The 21,727-nt window shown below is 44.3% G+C and overlaps 1 protein-coding gene across 1 annotated transcript in view; it reads left to right on the top strand.

Annotated features, from left to right (window-relative positions):
* MCU (mitochondrial calcium uniporter) overlaps nt 1-21,727 on the top strand; it is a 131,751-nt gene that overhangs the window by 95,535 nt on the left and 14,489 nt on the right. The window contains exon 2 of the mRNA XM_054382160.1: nt 16,754-16,823. Within this exon, the coding sequence (XP_054238135.1) occupies nt 16,754-16,823 (70 nt within the window). The remainder of the gene's footprint in view (nt 1-16,753; nt 16,824-21,727) is intronic.

Below are 21,727 nucleotides of genomic sequence, written 5' to 3' on the forward strand. Positions count from 1 at the left end.
TTCCAAACACCACCAGAGAAATCATAGCTTCATAGAATGGTTTAGGTTGGAAGGGACCTTGAAGATTATCTAGTTCTAACCCCCCTGCCATGGTTGCTTAAGGCCTCATCCAACCTGGCCTTGAAGACTTCCAGGGAGGAAGCTTGTCCCCTAGACCAGGTGGCTCAATCCCTCATCCCCCTGACCTTGAACACTTCCAGGGAGGAAGCTTGTCTGTGGATAAACCATCCCTTCTCATCCCAGATGTCCTCTGTCTCAGTGAATTTGCTGTGTTTCCATATTCCTGCAGTAATGCTGTAGTTGGTGCAGTGTCCTGCTTGGCCATGCAGTGCTGCAATGAGGCTGTGACCTGTGTTCCTTCTGTTTTGCTGCTCTGTAAACATGGTGCCTGCTGCATTTCAAGCTGTGCTTTGTGCATGTTTTTCGTTTCCACCATGACTGTTTAACCTCAGAAATGAGTGATCTTCTGACAATAATGTGGACTTGCTGGAAGTATTGCTGGTTTGTGTCTAAAATGGTGATCTGCATCTCCCTTGATTTTTGTGCATCTAGAGCTCTTTGATGGAATTGCCCAGTATTCAACTGGACAGCCACTTAGGCTGCTTACAGCCAGCTATTTTAGTGCTTCTCTTAGTGCTTTCTCAGTGGCTAATGTGTTTTCACTGCTGTGCTGAGAAAGCCCAAGCTTTGCATGCCATCTGACTCTATTTGGGAGAGCTATCAGGGGACTTGGTCTCTGCAAACATGAACGAGTTGGTTAGAACTATCCAGGCCTCTTACCTGAACTTCTAACTAGTAATGCTCTGCTGCTTTCTGTCTTGTTTTAGCTCTGTGCTGAAGAGAAATACTGTGAAAAGAGGATTCTGCTTTCAGTGTCTCAAGAGAGTATTTCAGGATGTGCAGGCTTTTAGCAGATAGAGTTGGAAATAATCATGACCAGGAGCTGTGACACCTAATTGGAGCTCACTTATGAGTCGTTTGTATTCACCCATCAGCAAAATAGCATAAGCAGGCAGAGATGGGAGGAGTTGATTGTAATGCATTGAGTCCTAACCTTGAATCACTCTCCTTTTACATATGGATCTTCTGAGTTTGCATCTTGGAGATGACTGCAAGCTGGGCCTTGGTGCAAGTGTAAGACTGGGAACCTGGTACCAGGCTGCTGAACTGGGAATCCAGCAGATTTCACAAGCTTTGAAAACAAGGCTGAGTCCTTCCAATATGTCAGCTGTGGGAAATTGCTTTCTCCATTGTTTGTTCATTCAATACAGCCAAAATAAGACTGTAGCAAGACTTGGAGGGAAACTCTGAGCAGCTTTAATGTAATGGCATGTGGAAGTGGGAAGTGGCCCTAGTGTACAGGACTGTCATGGGCTTTTCTTGTGCAAGGATGAGCCAAACTGGCTGAGTGGTCCAGTAAGGGTCTTGATCAATCTTCTGCTGTGTATGCCCTGTTTCACTTGTGCACCTGAAGTCCCTGTGACACCAACAGTGCAACTGAGTACAAGTGTAACCTTTACTGATTCACAGATTGCATCTGTGGGGTGGAAGGGACCCTCAAAGGTTACCTTGTCCAACCCCTCTGCAGTCAGCAGGGACATCTCCAATTAGATCAGGCTGCCCAGGGCCACATCAAATCTGATCTTGAATGCCTCTAGGGATGGCACCTCAACCCTGGGCAACCTCTTCCAGTATTTTACCGCTCTCATTGTCAAGAACTTCCTCCTGATGTCCAACCTGAATCCATCCTGCTCCAGTTTCAAACCACTGCCTCTCATCCTATCACTACAAGCTGTTGTAAGCAGTCCCTCCCGAGCCTTGCTGTAGGTCCCGTTCAGATGTTGAAATAAAACTATAAGGTCTCCCTGGAGCTTTCTCTTCTCCAAGCTGAACAATCCCAACTCCCTCAGCCTGTCCTTACAAGAGACATGCTGCAGCCCTCTCATCATCTTTGTGGCCTTTCTGTAGACTCTCTCCATCATGTCCATGTCTCTCTTGTGTTTGGGGTCTCAGAGCTGGACACAGTACTGCAGGTGAGGTCTTAGAAGAGCAGAGGGGCAGAATTGTCTCTCAACCTGCTGGCCACACTTCGTTTGATGCAGTCCAGGATGCCACTGGCCTGCTGGAATGTGAGTCCTCAGTTACCATGGCTCTTCTGTGATGACCTGCTTCCATGATCTAGGTACTTGTAAGGGGAAGGTTTTTGGTTCAGTAATCAACATCTGACACGAAGTTAGGGGGTGAAGGTGTCAGAAGGTGGTGTATGTGTCTGGAAAATCAAGGAGGTTTTACCCAACTTGTTTTAGTACAGGCTGTAGATGTGTGTGAGATGGTACAGTTGTGTGGTAGTAGGTGGGGGCTCATGGACTGTCTCTGTAGAGGGAAAGAAACCTGGTGTTGGAGACTGAAAGAACTTTAGGTAATAATTAGCACTGAATTAAAGGAGAAGACTTGGCTCCCAGGCCTGTTTACTGCAGTGAAAAAGATTCTTGGAAAGAAAGTAGGGAGAGTATCCTACTCTGCATGAGCTGAGCCAGCTTGGATCCAGAGCATATGTTTTGAAGTCCTCACCTTGATGCCTATCGCCCTGTGGCTGTCCCAAAGAGGCTTTCTTCTTTTTTTTCTTCCGTTTCATGTGTATGTTTAATTTTCCTCAGAAGAATGATTCCATTTTCATTAACTAGTTCAGGCTGTCAATGAAAATACAAACTGTAAAGGTGTCTCTGACAGCTTGTATATTTCAGAGCCAAATTGTAAATTGCCTTCTTCTAGGCCACTGAACACTTATCACAATATATTAAACCCAGTTTAATTGATTTGGAAAAGCTTGAAGGAAGTGACCTAGCCAAGGATCTCCAATTACTTTCCGTTCCAAGTCCCTCTCTCCCTGGATAATCTCTCTTTTCTCAGTGTTGTTGTTTCTTTAGATGGTCTTAATGACTAGGAAAAAAAATGGTTATTTTTCTAGTGGTTTGTTTCCAAAGCTTCTCTTAGTCTCTTATTAGGAATTAAGCTTCAGTGTTCATATTGGAAAGAATGTGAAGAGCATTTTGTACACCCTTTGTAGCACATGTATCTCTGATGTGGGGTTTGCAGCTCTCAATTGGGCAAGGAGTTCAGATCTGCTTTTGAGGGCTGACTGTTGAAAAATGTTTTAATTTCTGTGTTGGTTCTTCTTTGTGCTTGTTCTTTGGATAACGCTGCAGCAGTTTCTGTGCGAAAAACTTGTAGATGGTTAGGGGTATGAACAATGCAGTAAATGTTATGTTCTGGGGTTTAAAACAAATAGAAAAAATATTTGAGCTGTGTGATGGTTTAAAACTGTCTTTTTAATTTTTCTTCACAAAGTTCAAGCAGAGAGAGAAAGAATGTAAATAAATCACTATTGGGTGTAAGAAAGCAAAATAATGATTATTCTAAACACTTCCATTGGAGAGATAGAAATGTTAAAAAATCTCTACTCAAAACAAGGTTGTTGAGTTTGGGGGCAGTCTGAGTCTGACTTGGCTTGTTTGCTGGGCTTCTGTCTGTCTGGCAGCTTCTTCTTTTCTGGCTGAAGGTAACACACTGACCTTGACAAGCTAAGTCTAACAGCCTCTCTGCCTCTTGACTCTCTGCCTTCTGACAGGGAGGTCTGGGGGAATTCCTTCTGGTTGGGGGGGAGGCCACTTGGGGGAAGTAAAGGGAGCTTGGTTGTGCTTTTTTTGTTGATTGAACCTATTTGTAAATGTTGTGAATAGTGTCTACTTGTACGCATTCATTGCATTGCATCATAGATTGTAGATTTGCTTGTAAATACAGCTTTCATTTGCTTCCAGACTGAGCTAGCCTGGTTATTGTTGGAGGGAGGGGGATTTCAGCTCTCACACTGTTACAAGCTGAAACAATCAGAAATTTTAATTAAAATCCTATTAAAGTAATCCTTTTTTTTTTTTTTTAATCTGTATGATAGAGTTAGTAGAAAATGGTATTTTTATGACAGAAAATGGGACCAAATAGTTAGGAACTCTTCATAATGTTCCCCTATAATCCTGGTTTCTCACAGATACTGGTAATAGATAACTTGGCAACCACTGAGAATGTGTGGGGGAAGGCTTTGGTCTGCTTGTCTTTAAGGTTATTGAGTTAAGGAATGCATTGACTTTATCATTATATAAACTAAGGGTGTGTTTGTGCATACTGCATGTGGCCATAAACCCAGTTTCAACTTGTTTCCCTAAGATAGAGCGAGGGAGGTCCAGGAAGTGGCAGAATTAATTTGCCCTGATGAGGTGCTGGCCTCGGGCCCTGTGATGGTGTCCAGAGGGGAGAGGCAGCCCTTTATCAGGGTGTTCAGCCTCTGTCCCACTGCACTCAGCCTGAAGAAGTGATGGGCAGGATGGAGCTTGCTCTGAGGATGGCACTGGCTGTCAGATCAAATGATCAGCTTTAGTTATTAGCTCTCCTGCAACCTGATTTAGCTGTTAGTGCCTCTGTCACGCTTTCAGGCATTTAAGTGTAATTATCTTGTTGGGCTTTGTAGCACAGTAATTCCGTGCTGAAATGACTGGCTCCGAGGGAGGGAGGGAGGGAGGGAGTGCTGCTAGGAGATGCTGTTACAGCCATTCCCTTTTATTGATGATCAAGTCCATGAAACCCTTCTGATATCTAGGTCTTCTCCTTACCTTCCCAGATGAGGCTGACGATGAAGTGGTCAGTGCAGGCACTGGAGTTGCAGTCAGATCTGCTCACTGCCAAGGTTGGGAGAAGGGGGTTTGTCCCATACACTTACCTTCTCCAGAGGAGCTGGACTGATGTGGTTGTAGCCAGGCTGGAACTGTAACATTAACAGCATTGAGGAGCTTGGGAAATAGTGCTGTGGTTTTGTTTCTGAAACTATACACTGAATGCTCTAGGATGTTCTGTGCCTGTTCCTTGTGCTGTACAGAAGTGGACAACCACAGTTTCATAGATTCATAGAATGGTTTGGGTTGTAAGGGACCCTAGAGATCATCTAGTTCCAGTCCCCCTGCCATGGGCAGGGATACCTCCTGCTAGACCAGGTTGCTCAACCTGGCCTTAAGCACTGTCATGGAGGAGGCATCCATAACCTCTCATGGACTCCACCACCTTCCTGGGCAGCCTGTTCCAGTGTCTCACCACCACCACTGTAAAGAATTTCTTTCTAATCTCCAGTCTAAATCTATTCTCCTCAAGCTCCTGTCCGTTCTCTGAGAGAGACCAAGTCAGATGAGCTGAGGAAAGGGGAACTGGGAAACCTTTGAAATTGACTGGAACATGCTCTTTGAAGGTCAGATCCCCAAAAAGCTTGTGTTTGTTCTTACTGCTCTTCATTAGTGTGTCAAAGACCTGTCTCTGCAGAGTGCTGCCTTCCACTTTTGTTTAACTTCTGCTGGGCTGCCTTCCCCAGGCATGTCACCCTATGACACACCCTGAATGGTGAACCTTGCACCATTTCCTCTCTCAGGGTGGAGGTAGGAGACTGTGCTGTGAAAGTCAAGTAAAAGGTACATCATTAACTAAAGGATATTAAACATTAACATATAGGGATATTAAGTTTTCACGAAAGTTTTCTTCATCTGTGGTCTGGTAGCACAACAAAAATAACACTCTGCAATGGCTCTAAAATATTCATGTATTTCTGTTTGAATTTTTTCCTTCTCTTTTTTTTTTTTCTTCCTCTGTTGAAAACAGCTCAGATGTTCTGAGTACAGTGCTACTGAGGGTGTCTAGAAGTTTAAGCCTTAGACAGGGAAGAGAGGTGGCCCACAGTTGTCTTGCAGTGGAATGAGGTGCTTGTATGAAGTGTTTTGTTTTCAGTCTTATCCCTAAATATGAGAACAGTACTGGATAAAGCAGGTTTTTCTCTCCAAGAGGTAAGCTATTCCTGCAAGGAGCAGGAAGTTGGAGTCTCATCTTTATGGGTCCCTTCCAACTCGAGATATTCTATGTTTCTGCTGTATATGATATGATGATAACTTGCCAGGGAACATAAGTGAGTTAGTAGTCAGGGTAGCATGGCATAGTCCTTATGGCAGATAGCTCATCTAAGGGAAAATGTCAGGCATCCACCCTTTATCAGACAGAAAATTTTTCCAGGACCTTGTGTTAAGATGTGTGGGACTAGCAAAAAGATTGATTTTTTTTGCTGTATCAGGGAACTGGAGTCGTTTAGTCTGGAGAAGAGGAGGCTGAGGAGTGTGGTGGGTTGAAAATTCCCCCCCAGCATTAACTTTACCAGACTAGCTCAGTTTGGAAGCAAATGGAGCTGTATTTACAAGCAAAACTACAATCTGCAATGGAATGCAATGAATGTGTACAAATACACAGTATTTACAATATTTATAGGTACTTAAAATTAACAAACAGCTCAAGGACCCCTCCCTGGCCAAAGACCAGAGAAGAAGCTGTAACTGCTTCCCCCCCTGTACAAAGGGAAGAGAGAAAAAGCAGAGAAAGTTTAATACCAGACAAAACAATGCAGCCAAGGTCAGCAAAGCAGTGAAGAAGCAAGAAGAGAAGAGGAGAATTGTTTTGGGAACCAAATCTCTTGTGGGAGATAGCCCTCCAATGGAATTGTTTAGAATAATCATTGTTTTCCTTTTTATACCCAGTAGTGATTTATTTACGTTTTTACTACTTTTTGCTTGAAATCTGTGAAAAATTTTAAAGGCTTAGTCTGAAACTACCACAAGGGGAGACCTCATGTCCTCTACAACTCTTTGAAAAGAGGTTGGAGTGAGGTGTGGATTGGTCTCTTCTCGTGCAGCAAGTGCCAGGACAAGAGAAAATGACCGAGAGTTGTGCCAAGGGGGAGGCTCAAGTTGGATATCAGAGAAAATTCCTCCATAGAAAGGGTTTTCAAGTGTTGGAACAGGCTGCCCAGGAAAGTGGTGGAGTCACTATTCTTAGAGGTATTTAAGACTCATGGGAATGGTGCTGAGGGATTTGGTTTAGCAGTAATGGTGGGATTGTGAGCTCTAGGTGAGTGGTTGGACTTGATCTCAAAGGTCTCTTCCAATCTCAATTTTATGATTCTATAACTGATGTGGTATGACTTTGTGGGTACAAAAGAACTGCCTCTTAATGTCTGAGGCACTTCTATGCGAAGGATACTTAAGTTTCTGTTCCACTAGTTCCATTTTTGGACCAAACCCAGATAGGGTTAGAGGGAGAGAGATTTTGTTGTGTGTGGTATTCTTTCCTGCAGGGAATTGATGGTGTAGGACAGCTCCCCCAGTATTGGGCTGCTATGGTTTGCACAATGTCGTACCTCTGTGTTTCAGAGTGTGCAGCTTCCCTGATGCTGGCACTGACTCTGAGGCCTGCTGTTTCTTTTCAAGAGCTGAGAGCAAGGTTCCCTCGTTTCTGAGTTTATTTCCCTGGAAAACCAATGTGAGTTGGCTGCTCCCCAGCACACACAAAGGCAAGAAGGAATTTCCTTGTGCTTGTGGAAACCTCAGTCTGTAACTCTCCTTATTGTTTTGTTCTTGATGTTGTAAGTGGAAGGGATGTGTTCATAAGCTGCTGTTTCCTCACCAGAAAGCTCTTCATGCAGCATGGTAGCAAGGTGGGAGAGAAGGGTTGAGAACTCTTGGAAACTGGCTATAGCAAAGACAAAAGGAATTGTCTAGTGAGGCTGGTAAGTGCTGGAGGCAGAAAAACAAACAACAAACTAAACAAGACTGTCCTAAAGGAGTCAGAGGAGAGTCTATCTGGTTCCTTCTTTCAGGTTATACAGTTTTGAGCTGTGAGTGGCTGAGGGAGACCCAATCATGAGCCCTGAAATCAGTGGGATTAAAACTCACAGAACTCTTCAAATTTCATTTTAAGCCAGGGTTGGTAGCCCATTTAAGCTGAGGAGTGATGTACCATCATTTTCAGGGCAGGAAGATTGAAGTAATGGATCTAGAAACTAGGGAAAGGAATTCAGCTCTGCTGTTTCTTTGTGTTCAGTTTTCCAAGCTGATACAGGCTTAAATGTATCATGGTATTTTGTTTGCTTTCTGTTTTTCAAGCCTTCAGAATGTAAGGGAATTAAACTCCTCAGCTTTTTTTCCTGGTAACCATGAGGTCTGTATTAAAGAAATGGAATTCAAACCATCCTACTCCAATAAAGCAAAAATATTTTCATGGTGAAAACATGGTTCTGGCATCACAAACTGCAAGGGTGATGCTCCAGACCTGCTTTGGGTTGCCTGCTAGAGGTAGGAAGGACTGAAGTTTGGATGAGAGGGGGAGGTATGGTGGTCTGACATACTGTGGCTGTCATCTGTTTTAAGACAAGAAGGAATAGTGTGGTTCTCCAAGTGGTTGATGCTTGCAGTAAAATTAAGAATATAGACTGAGAAAAGTTTTTGGTTTGGGGTTCTGTTTTGTTGGGGGAAAAGTTGTGTGCGTGGTGGCAAGGGAAGCACCTTGTTAAAGCAGTGCAGACTGCTTGATCAAGATGCTTAACATATCTGTTGAAACTTTTTCCCTTTCATGACCTCCTCTTCCTTCTCTTTCCCTCAAGAGGTTCTATCAAAACCATCAAAAGCAGAGCTGTTCTTGTTGTAAGACTCTTCTCTGCTGCATCTCTACAGAAGCAGTTATGTCTGGGAGGAAGGCACAAAGGAACAACTGCCTCACCTCTGGGTTTCTTGGTGTTAGGTTTTGGTCATTTTTATTTTTTTTTTTCATTTTCTGCAAAGAATTAATTTCCTTACTCTTACCCCTACTTCTTCCTGGACACTGTGGCTTACCTGTCTCTTTTTAGGCAGATGGGCAAAGGAGACAGGATGAGAAAGGAATATTTATAGCTCACCTCCTGTTTATGTTCCTTTCCTAGCAGATGTGATGGAGCTCTGTACTAATGCTGGAAGAAGAGAAAATTCAGGCAAAAATGAGTATGGCAAATGAAGACCATTTGCTAATGTGTAGGTCGTACAAAGTGCTTCCAAAGGCAAGGATTAACACTTCCTACATCTACTGCCATTGCCTTTTTTGTGCCCATCTTCTCAGCCTGATTTCAAAACAACAGCCACCAAAAATAAAGAAAACAAAGAGGAACAGCACTGCAATTCAGACAGGTTCTGGTTTGCTTGACCTTCATCCTCAGATACGTTGCCCTGTGGAGGCAGAGGGTGCGAAAGACTTTTTTTTTCAGGGCAGAAGGTGACCTTGAGTGGGATGTGAGCAAGTGTGTACTGGCCAAGAGAAAGACATTAGTTCAAGCCAGTGGGATTTAATCAGACAAGTGCTTGGGTCCTAGGAGACAAGCTGTATGGTTTAGAAAAGCAGCATTTAGAAATGCCTTGTTGGAAACTGGGGAGGAAGTTGTGCTCAGGGGCACATGAGGCTCCTCTGCCATTGCTTCAGGAGCACGTCTCCCAGGTACAAGGGCTTCCTCCACCGGGCTCCCCTCTCTGGCCAAATATTTCAGGGTTCTCCTGTGCCAGCTTTCTGCAGGACAACGAAGTGTTGTGCTGTGAGTGCTGTGAGTGCTGCCCTTGCAAGAGCTACTGCTGTTCTATTGCATACCAACAGGAACACGTGTGCCACGAAGGGAAATACTTCACGTAATGTTTACTGTGTAAATGTTTCACGGCATCCCAGCATGGTGGGGCTTGCAAGGGACCACCAGAGATCATCCAGTCCAACACCTCTGCTAAAGCAGGGTCACCCACAGCAGGCTGCCCAGGATCATGATGTTCATGCAGGTCTGGAATCTCCCCAGAGAAGGAGACTCCACAACCTCTCTGAGCAGCCTGTTCCAGGGCTCCAGCACCCTCACAGCAAAGAAGTTTTTCCTTCTGTTCAGATAGAACTATCCAAACACCATAGAAAAAGCTGGAGAAAATCTTCCGTACAGGGTTACTGATTTGTTGAACAAATCCCTGGTGAAGTTGGACTGGATTTCAGACAAAGATTGAGTTGGTTTTATTCCTGTTTCAAAGAGAGATCCTGGACACAGGCCCAGGTGCGCAGATGCCTTAGAAAAATCGAGGTAGCAAAGATAGTGGAGGAAAGATATGAGCAGGGATCTCTGATGCTAGGCTCGTCCATTTTTCTCTTTGGAAGTTTCTGCGGAAGGCAGGGGAGGAAGGCATGAGAAATTAGAAGGGTTATGCCGGGGAAATGGCAGCAGCAGGATCCCTCTTTGCTGGTACAATGGGAGCAGAACTGCTGCTGTTAAGTCTTCTCCCTGTCCCCTTGTTGTACTCAGGCCCATGTAAGAAGGCTCTGCAGAGACCTTATGTCTACATTCCAGTATCTGAAGGGGACCTACAGGAAGGCTTGAGGAGGACTGTTTAGAAGGGCTTACAGTGATTAGGATGAGGGGCAATGGTTTGTAACTGGAGCAGGGTAGGTTTAGGTTGGACGTTAGGAGGAAGCTCTTTGCAGTGAGTGGTGAAATATTGGAACAGGTTTCCCAGGGATATGGTTGAGGCTCCATCCCCAGAGACGTTCAAGATGAGACTTGATGTGGTCCTGGGCAGTCTGATGTAGTTGGAGGTGTCCCTGCTGACTGCAGGGGGTTGGACAAGATGACCTTTGAGGGTCCCTTCCAACCCAATGCAATCTGTAAATTTGTATGAGACTGCTGTAGGCAGAGGACTGAGAAGGTCCTGACCGTGCTCAGAGCCCTGTCCCAGATCCTATGTGAAGGAATTAATTTGCAAACCTTGCTTTAATGGTTGCTGTGTTGGGTGCCCAGGGGCTGAGGGGCTCCTGTGGGGAGAGGCCCCCCCGACACTGACAGGTGTCTGTGGGGCTGCCCCAGGCCGGTTCCCACCGGTTCCAGTGGGCTCTCAGGAGGCACAGCTCAGCCCCACTGGTACGATGCCTTGAGGAAACTGAGGGAAGGAGGTGGGAAAATGCTGGGGAAAAGAGAGGAATGAAGGAAAGAAGTCTGAGGAACAGTCCTGTGAGCACTGAAGTGAGAGGCAAGAGGATGGGGAGAGGTGCTCTGGGTGCTGGGCAGGGACTCCCCTGCTGTCTTCCCTCTGCTGTGGGGTCCTCCATGGGCTCTGGCAGGGATGGTTCTAGAAGGGACCTTCTTTCCTCCCCACCATTCAGGGTGAGGGAAGGAGTTGGCAGCCAAGGGGTCAGTTGGATCCTGGAAAAAAGCAGGGGGGGGTGGAGAAGGGGGAAAGTGTGGTGATTGCTGTCGGTTTCTTGCTGCTACCTGCTTCAGTTGGCAATAAATCAGCTTTCCCAGGCAGTTGGAGCAGTCATCTCCCTGCCTTTATCCTGACCCATGAGCTCCTTCATCTTGCATCTTTCTCTGAGGAGAGGGGTGGTGAGAGAGCAGCTGTCTGCTCACAGTCAGTGCACCACAGTACTTAAATCCACTGAGAGCTCACATTCTGGTGCAGAAATATTAGCTGTTTTGGTAATTTACCTACAGAGATTGGGCAGCAGGTTTCTGTTTGGAACAGGGTCTGGATCTGTGTCACTTCTGCTTTGCGAGCACAGCTGATGTGAGGGGGAAGCAAAATGGGAGGACAAAAGGGGACCCAGTAATGACTCAGGATGGAAGTGTTGTTCCAGTGATCGAAATGTAACAGGCAGGAATAGTCGGAGGCCCCAAAGATCAATAAAACGGAACTCTTCAGGACTTTTGGGGTGGGTGGATTGGGTTGCTGTCATTGCTTGAGGAAGCTCATGGCAATTTTTGTCACTGAGGTGCTAGCTATGAGGTTTGAGGATAAACCACTGTTAGAGCCAGGAAAGACATTCATTTTTTTTTCATGCTGTTGAAGTCAGGATAGGGAGGAAAATACCTGCTAGTTGTTGGAAAAGGTGAGCTGCTTCATGTCTGACTTAAAGCCTCATTTAAAGGAAAAGCCCTTCATAAATTGCAAAATAGATGGTGCAGCTGGTGCTTGGAGAAGCATCTCTTAAAGATTTCACTTGTGGTAAAGTATTTTTCCATGGAGAATACTCTGCTGAAATTTTCACAAAAGCTCTGCAGCTTTTGCTGCACTGGAAGTCCACGTAATGAGTTAGCAGCACCTTTCACTTGTGTTCTAGATTAAGATGCATTTTCCATGCTTGGGGAAGTGTGTTTTTTGTTGGTGTTGGTTTTGGGGTTTTTGGTTGCTTTTTGGTTTGGTGGTTTTTTTTTTTTTTTTTTTTTTTTTTTTTCCCCAGACAGTTTCTTTCTTGGTTTTAATTAAGGTTTGGAAACTTGGTACCCCAAAGTTGTTCCCATTCTATCACTGATCATTACCTAAAATGCAGAACATGAGTTCTGCAAGATTACTCCCTCTTTTTCCATCAGAGAGCACTTGCTGGCAGCTTAAAGGATGTTGTGGTTGAGTTTTTTTGGTTCTTTTTGTTTCCTGCCAGAAGGGCTTTGATTAACTTTGTCACCCATGTAGAAAAGATATAGATACTTTAGGACCTATGGCAATGCTGTTATTTTTGCCTTTGGACTGTCCAGTACAGACCTTGACAAGGCTGAAGGAAGTGTTTTAGACTTTTTTTTTTTTTTTTTTTCTCTTGCTCCCTTAATCATTCTGGGAGTGAAGCTGCTGCGTAACTTCAAGCCTCTTAACATGCATTTTACTGCAGATAAAGCAGGAAACAAAGGATCAAATGGATGCGAAAAGTGAATTCCTGCATATGGTCTCTTAAAACTTGAAAGTTTTTCTGGTGCTTAAAGGTTCTGGCTTTAGTGGTCTGGCTTTGGTGCTTTTCACACTCCAAATATCACTTACTTTGGAAGTAGTGAACAAGTTTGTCTCAACTGAAACTTGGATGTAGTTACTGCTGAAGTGGTGAGTTGTTGACTATCAGTAGGCAAACCATTGTGAGATATGGGCAGCAAAGCCTGGAATAAGTTCCTCCCAGCTTCCCCACACTGCTTCAGTCCTGAGCCTTCAGCCTTCTGGCCCCCTTCCACATAAAGCTGTTGAATTACAGATATTGGATAAAGGATTCAGATGTTTTTCTCCATCTCAATTTTAAAACAACAGCCAGCCTTCAAGAATAAAATTGATTGATGGTTCCTTAGGCTTTTGCTAACCTTGGATGGCAGAAAATGGCATTTAGGTCTCTGTTGTCTGAGTTCATTTGTTCCTTTTCATTTTTTTTCTTTTCCTAACCGGTGGAGACAGTTCTCTTAGATAAGAAATTCCTAACAGCAGCATGTTCAGAACTGCAGGAGCGACAGATAGTGTATTTGAACTAGCCTCTCTGGCCCTAAAAGCTGCTGGCAGCACACTGCTGGGGGGTTAATGAAACTGAGTTTCCCCAGACCTCAAATGGGGGCGAAGTAATTGTCAAAAAGGTTAGACACCTCCTTATCTTGATGAGTCGCCTAATGCACCCTGGTTTTCAAGCTTTTCCCTTGGTTTTTGCTTGCATTCTCTGAGGGCAGGAGAAGCTGGAACTAGCTCATACCTGCCAAATACGGCCTTAAGATAAAGCCTTTGTGGATGCTGGCTGATAGTATCTTCCCATAATATTGCTGTTCAGCAATGGGGCAATGCCAGATTTTAGGATGTTCTGAATACTGCTATCAAATTTTTGGGCTGCTGTACAGGTCTGGTGGAAAGGCAGACTCCTGGTGTGCACTATTAGAAAAAAATAGGTGATTAATACCATGTGAAAGCAAAGAACAAAGCAGTAGAAAGTATGTTTGTGAAAGAGCTAGCTCTAGCATGCAATGGGATGATATAAGCAAAGAAATTTCAATGAGGTTCAACTAGGCCAAGTGCAAGGTTCAGCACCACCTGGGTTGGAGCAATCCCCACAGGCTGGGGAATGAAGGACTGTGGAGCAGGACTTGGGGGTGCTGGTGAGTGAAAAGCTGGACATGAGCTGGCACTGTGCACTCCCAGCCCAGAGCCAGCCATGTCCTGGGCTGATCCCCAGCAGAGTGGGCTGTGGGTAGAGGGAGGAGATTCTGCCCCTTTGCACTGCTGCGATCCAACCTGCAGTGCTGGGACCAGTGCTGGAATCCTCAGCACAGACTGTTGGAGTGGGGCCAGAGGAGGCCACAGCAGTGATGGAAGCTCTCTGTTGTGAGGCTTGGCTGAGTGAGTTGGGAGTTGCTCTGCCTGCAGAAGAAAAGGCTCTGGGGAGACCTTTTGTGGTCTTTCAGTGCTTCAAATGTGATGATCAGAAAGCTGGGGACAGACTTTTGAGCAGGGTCTTTTGTGACAGGACAAGGGATGATGGCTTAAACTAAAAGAGGATGATTCAAACTAGATAGAGGGAAGAATTTTTTACACTGAAGGTGGTAAGACACAGTCTCAGGTTGCCCAGAGAGGTCGTAGATGCCCCATCCCAGCAGGCTGTTTGGGGCTCTAGTTGCAGATACCCCTGCTCACTGCAGGGATTTGGACTAGATGACCTTTATTGGTCCTTCCCCACCCAAATCAGTCTATGATTCTGTGAAATAGCATTCTCTGAGAGGAAGTTGTGTTTTACTGTATAAATTCTCCTGACTTACTATTGTATCTGGTCTGATGCTGTTGTTAGAAGGATTAAAACTGAAGTTGCTGCTTTCAAATAGGAATTGTTTGTGGTTTCCTTTTTTTTTTTTTTTTTAATGTTCTGTAGAGACTTCCCCTCTGTAGCTAAACCTTGGTTCTGAAATCTGGCTTACATGGGGCACAGCTTCTGACCATCAAAGCTTACGACTTAGTTCTTTGTATGATATTGATGCTAAGATAGAGGAACTTGATTTGTCCAGGATGTGAGGCTGTGGCTGTGATTTCTTTGGGTGATTTTGAGTTTTAAACCTGGCTTTTTCTAGGCAGGGACATTGCTGGTTGTTCAGCAGTAGCATGTGGGTATTTGTCAGTCCAGGAGACTTTCTCTTTTTTCTAATATAAAAAGATGAAATTGCCCTTTGGTTCCCGACATACAGCTTTGATTTTTAAAACATTACCAAAACAGGCAATTTCCTATTTTTAAATTCAGCTACATCTGGTTTTAATGCTCAGTTCTCTTTTCCTGTAAGCTGCCTGGTTGACTCCACTGTGAGAAGGTGGCAGTGCAATTTCAAGGAGGAAAATTGAAAATTACTTGACTGATTTTCATTGTAAAGACTGAGAAAAATGGGGTGCAAATACAGCATAAACAAGAGTGGATTTCCACAACTGTCAATGCCCTGACCACAGGGGCCACAGGTCCTGCTTTCAAGACAGATAGTTGTAGCTGAAACAGCCCTTGGTTCCCCCAGCAGCCCTCAGAAGAAAAGTGGAGTAGCATATAAAGCTATTTGAAGTAGATTATTGAAACCTCAACAAATACAGAGGTCTGGGCAACTTGGCAGAGAAAGAATCAACAGCCTGGGTTTTGTTTGCAAGCTTCCATTAGAAATGTACTTTAAAAGTCTTACCTGTGAGATACCTTCAGAGAAATGCAGGTTTGGCAGCTGCGTTTTAGAAATTTACAACCAAACAAAACTTAGACCACAGGAATGTCCATATTTGGCTGCAGCTGCTGAGAAATCCCAGTGCAGGTCGCAGCATCTCAGAAGGGTCGGACTTGGGAGGGACTTCTGAAGATCATTGAGTCTAACCCTTATGCTAGAGCAGGGTGACTGAAATATGTACCTCTGTGGTTAGATGACAGTTGGTATTGTGTCTTGTTCTTACTAAAAATGGGGCTTTTTATTGCCAGAATTCTAATTTCACTGTTGGGGGAAGATTAGTATGTAACTATTATAACATGTTCTGGAAGATGGGCTTTAAATCAGTTTGATTCTAGATTTCTGAGAACAAATCCCTCTCTGAACTTGCAGAGCATAGGAACCATTCATGTGGGTTTTTTTCTACTGGGCTCTTTTTTTAATAGCTCAATATCACAGTTTTGGGGGTTTTATCTTGAAGAATTTCACAGAGTTCCAGCATGGTGGGAACTTCTGAACATCATCTAGTCTGATGCTTTTCCTAAAGCAGGGTTACCCAGGATCACACTACACAATCTCTCTGGGCAGCTCACTCCAAGGCTCCAGCACCCTCACAGTGAAGTTTCTCCTCCTGTTCAGATGGAACCTCCTGGGCTCCACTTTGTGGCTGTGGCCCCTTGTCTTGTCACTGAGCACTGCTGGAAAGAGTCTGGCCCCATTCTCTTGCTCCCCACCCTTTAGCTCTTGCTGAGCATTGGTCAGATCCCCTCTCAGGCTGTCCTTCTCAAGGCTAAACAGCCTCAGGTCTCTTAGCCTTTCCTCCTCAGGAAGATGCTTTAGTCCCCTCAGTATCATCGTATTTGTTCTTCTGTGAGCAGATATGTTCACTAATTGTGTCCTAGAGTTTGTCGCCTTCCTGTAAGGAGAAGAAGAATTTCTGTCAGCACAGAAATCAACCTGGGAAATGAACATTTTAATCCACAACTTCCTAACCCTCCCTGCTGCTTTTATGTGATTTCTACTTTGTGTCTGTGCGGTAATCTGATTTGGTGTCTTAAAACTGATGAACTCAACATAGCTTTAAAAACAGCTTAACATGAAGGAAAATGTCTGCTGTTGTGTTCTACCTTCTCGCTTTAATTTACGTGTGTTGGAGCAAGGTGTGTGGAGGTGAACTTGGCCCAGGGGGGAATTCCTGCTGAGTGGCAGATGGGAAGAAGAGAAAGGAAGAGGCTGCTCTGGACGGGTGCTCCTGCTCTGTGGTCACCCTCAGGAAATGGCCATCAGAGGCACTGGGGCAGGGGATGGCACTGGGAGGGGGACAGGAGTGTCACTGGAGTGTGATTCTGCTAGAGGAGCGTCACTGACCCTTGTCCTTCTTGCTGTGCTTGTGTTTTCTAGGTGCATCAGAGGCTTTCTCCTTGGCAGAGCCTGAGAGTGGTCTATTGTAGTACTGTAGTGCCCTCTGATGGTGAGTATCCACACGGAGAAATTCTTGCTGGCTTCTGACTTCACTAACTTCAGTCAGGCTCCCTGACCCCTTTTCTGGGTGAGGCTTTTTTGGCTAGGGGATAATCCAGTTCTGAACTATGGAAGTGACAGGGAACCGAGTCAATCGAGGAGAATTAAGGAGATGGCCAGCTTTTCTAGCAGCCATCCTTACAAAACTGGACAGGCTCTGTGAGGAATGATGAGATTGCGTGCAACTGTCTGCATTTTTCTGCCAGACTTGTCCTGATGTAGCTGTGAGGTCTGTGTGGTACTGCCTGCCCTCTTAGCTTGGCTTGTGTAACAGTGCTGCCCATACCAGCCACTTGCTCAGTTGGAAGCACTGCTTGCTGCAGTGAAGAAGTGCTGAAGCTAAGGCAGTTTTTATTCCTTTATTTAATTTCTGAGACACCTCAGACATTAGGCTGTTTTTACAAGGTGGTTGTAACATAAAGTGAAGGTGGGACTTGAAGTGCAAGGAGGAAATTAACAGCTCTGAGATCATGGTTTGCTTAATATTTGCATTGCTGGTGAGACCACACTTGGAATACTGTGTCCAGTTTTGGGCTCCCCAATACGAGAGAGACAGGGATATGCTTGAGAGAGTCCAATGAGAGAGTTATGAGGATGATTCAGGGGCTTGAACATCTCTGCTATGAATAAAGACTGAGAAACCTGGTGCTGTTTAGTCTTGAGAAGAGAAGGCTGAAAGGGGATCTTGTCCATGTCTATAAATATCTGAGGGATGGATGTCAGATTGAAGGTGCCAGACTTTTCAGTGGCGCCCAGTGATAGGACAAAGAACAATAGGCACAAGCTGGAACACAGAAGGTTCCACCTCAATGTGAGGAGAAACTTCCTTTCTGTGAGGGTACTGGAGCACTGGAACAGGCTGCCCAGAAAGGTTGTGGAGCCTCCTTCTCTGGAGACTTTCAAGACCCATCTGGTTGTGTTCCTGTGTGACTTGCCCTAGCTGATTCTGCTTTGTCAGAAGGCTTGGACTAGATGGTCGCCTTCAATTCCTAACATGCTATGAATTCTGTGTTGTGTGCAAAGGCTAGAGCACTTCTGTCTGCCACAAGCAGTTAGTGCATCATCTCCCCATTAAGGTTTGTTAATTAAGCCTGAAGGCTCATAAAGTAAAGGGCTCTGGCACAAACACTTCCCCTGTCAGCAGCACTGAAGTGTGCTTCATGTGCAAACATGAAGAGAGCATGACTGCCTTGGAGGGCTAAAAATCAAAACCTGAAGGCTTAAATAGGTAGAAGTGCAGAGGACGCTTAGAAGGTCTAGAGGGTAAGCATGCAGCTACTTGCCTGATTGGATTTTACTTCTCATATTGTGCTTGAATATTTCTTGTTTCTTCCAATAACTTCACCTTTACCAGTAGGAAATGTGCAACACTGACTTCTTTGGCCACACTCTTTTTCATTGTACTTTGTTTTGGCCTAGTGCGTTACTTAAGTTGTTCTTGTGCAAGAACAGAAATCTTTCAGAAATACTAATGACCTGTCACTGATGTACGTATGCTTGAGGGAAAACTTTGTGGTGCTTGGATAGAATTCATGCCTCAAGGCATCCTCATGCTTAATACAGTGCATAAAGCTTTTACTAAGTTCTCTATGGTCTTATTTAGCAGCATCTCCAGCCAGATTGGAAATGTCTGTAAATGTAACTGCAATACACTTTTATACAATTGGTTTTTTTTCTACTTGTCTCATGTATTGAAATATTGGCTTAAAATTTAATCAATGATTATTAGCTGCATAATTAACGAAGTGCCAAAATGTTTTATCCAGTGAGTGCCTTTAGTTGCTTTCATGTAGGTGATCCCTGGGGCTGCCAGAGCAGGGGAGAGAAAGGAAGGCAGGCAGGCAAGTACACTGGTGTGTCCTGGGCAGAATTTGTACAGGAGCTATCTGCTGCTGCCTGTTAGGTTTGTTACTGACACGTCCTTTGGACTTTTTCTGTATTTTCCTCTGAGCTCTTCGTTCTCCAATGAAGTGAAAACTCAGATATTACTTGTGTGGGTGATGAGAGTATCAAACTGGTATAGTGGCCTTAAGTGAATTAGGTGTAAAAATTACTTTTACAAGCTTTTTTTTGTAAGGAAAACATAAACCAGCTGTAATTCCAGACTTACTGAGCTGTCTTCTGAAGAGAAGTAACTTGGTTTTTAACACTTGACCTAAGCTGTGAATCCTTGAGCAAGGTTTTGTTTGTGCTACCAGTGCTGCTGATTCTTAGAATCATAAAATTAAGGTTGGAAAAGACCTTTAAGATTGTCAAGTCCAACCTTCTACCCGACACCTCCATGACCACTAGACCATGTCCCAAAGTGCTACATCTATTTGTTGTTTGAACACCTCTAGGAATTATTGCTTCAGCACCTCCCTGGGCAGCCTGTTGCAATGCCTGACAAACTCCTTCAGTAAAGAAATCCTTCTTGACATCCCATCTAAATTTCCCCTGGTGCAGCTTGAGGCCATTCATGATTGGGTCTGACCATTTGTGTTTATCACTGGCATCCAGTAGGTCTGTGGAAGGTTAAAATGCAGCAGGAGTGGTGCTGAGAGACGCTTCCTCCAAAGCTGACAGTCATGGAGCTGGGTGGTTGTTGTACCAACATGGGTGCACCAAAAAAAATGTTGGTCCAAATGTTGTCTCTTCTGCTCTACAATAACTTAGCTCAATGTGTTGAAGGTAGCATTTTAAATAAAGAATGTTTTTTATGTCTGGTGGTTATGTAAGCAACACAGAAGGTAATGTTGTATACACTGCTCACAGAACCAATGAATTCAATACTTCAGTGGCTATTTTAAGTTTCTAAAGATGTTGATCATTCTTTCTGAGCCTGCTATCACAAGTGGCTAATGCTAATCTATTTCTTGGCAGTCTCTTGCTCAAATACTTGAATGAAAGAATGCAAAAAAACTGATAGCTGCATGTCATAACAGGTGCTGATAAGGAGCTTGAATTTCTACCTAACTGTCCAAATAAATTGGCAGCTTGCTTTATGTTCTTCAATAAGTGTCTGACTGTTGTCTAAGTTTTAAGCTTCCAAACACTAAAGCTACTAAAATTGTGTCAGATCTCTGAGGCTTCAGAACAGGCATTTACAATCTTACAAATACTCAGGCCTCTTGGGATGCTTTAGTCATTTCACATGTCCATGCTTGGTCACTTGCACCTCATCTTTAAAGATGGTGTGAGGACCTCGTTGTCAGGACTGGATAGCAGTCCCCTTCAAGAGGGAAAAAGTCTTGTGATTGAGTTGAAGGTCTGAGACAGTGAATTCAGAAGCCTGAGAGACAACTTCTGGCTTTGTAGAAGTCTATGTGCTGCTTCGTTTTCCCTCATAAATGACCTTCCATTTTCAGAAGCCCCGAGATTTGTCCTGATATGTAAAGAATCCTGTGATAAAAAGTTCATCGCCTGATAGCAGATCGCTTGACAGGGACATGTTCAGCACTGGTCAGGCCATGCCTTGAATCTTGGGTTCACCTTGGGCCCATCACTACAGGAAGGACATTGAGGTGCTGGTGTGCAGGTCCAAAGGATAATTAAGCTGGTCTGGAGAACAGATCTTGTGAGGAGCAGCTGAGGGAAATGGGATTGTTTATCTTGGAGAAAACAAGGCTTATGGGAGGAATCCAACTACCTGAAAGTAGTTTGAAATGAGACAGGAGTTAATTTCTTCTCCCAAATAACAGGTGATGGGACAAGAGGTAACAGCTTCAAGTTGCATCAGGGGAGGTTTAGGTTGGACACTAGGAAAAATGTCTTCCCTGAAAGGGTTGTCAAGTCCTGGACCAGGTTGTCCAGGGGCAGTGGTGGAAGGGTTTAAAATCCCTGGAGGGATTTCAAAGCTGTGTCGATGTGGTGGCCTGGCAGTGCTGGGTTAATGGTTGGACTCTTCCAACCAAAACAATTCTATGACTCTACGCTGAGCAGTTGTTCCCTCTTGGTTCTTAAATCAATGTTATTTGCTTCTATTTCTACTTGCGTTGACTTTTCTGACCAGCTAGTTTTGCTTGTTAGCTGCTTAAATTGACTTGGCATGTCAACATGAGCTGAAGTTAGATGGTGTGGTTCACATAGTTGGCTGAAGGTACAACAGGTGGGAATGCTGAGCCAGATGCAGCGTGGGTGGGTATGACTGTAGAGTCCTTGACACATGGCAAATGCTCTGTACAGTAAAAAAGACCTCACCTTTTTATGTAAGGAAAAGACGCAGCAATCCCAAGTGAATCATTTTTAAGTGTGCAGATATATCTTAGCAACTTCTGCTCTTGGGAGGAATTGTGACTATTTGTGAGTCAGTGAAGGGCTTGAGGAAGATGAACTTTTAATTTCTCTTTTCTGTGTATGGATATCCCAAAGCACACAGCAGGATGTCTTCCTGGCAGTAAAATAATCCCTAGTTTACAGTTCGTACAGGTCACTACCATAAATTTTAGGAAGACACACAGAAATCCTTAGGAATGCTCTTGAAGCAGCTCCTGACAATACCAAAGAAATGGAAAATGTTGGTTTATCTGCACCGAAGAAGACACTTCTGTCTTCTCCAGCACAAAGTGTATCGATACCATGGATTTTAGATTGTGACCTTGAAGCTTAAACTCAGAGTGGTGTTCCTACAACATCATACTCCTCACATCTTTCTTAAGTATTTCTTACTTCAGTAGAAAGAGGAGGAAACCAGAACAAGAATAACAAGGTTTGAAGCAGGTCTTTTCTCCACGTTTCATAATACAGACAGTCTGCTTTTGTCTTCTGGGCTATAAATCCTTATGAACTGCAGTGTTTTGATTGGTGTAGTCCAAAATACAGTGAACTGCTGGGGTGCATCCAGAAGAGGGTCATGAAGATGATCAGAGGGCTGGA

This window comes from Indicator indicator, chromosome 7 (genome assembly GCF_027791375.1).
Source record: "Indicator indicator isolate 239-I01 chromosome 7, UM_Iind_1.1, whole genome shotgun sequence".
Lineage (NCBI taxonomy): Eukaryota > Metazoa > Chordata > Aves > Piciformes > Indicatoridae > Indicator > Indicator indicator.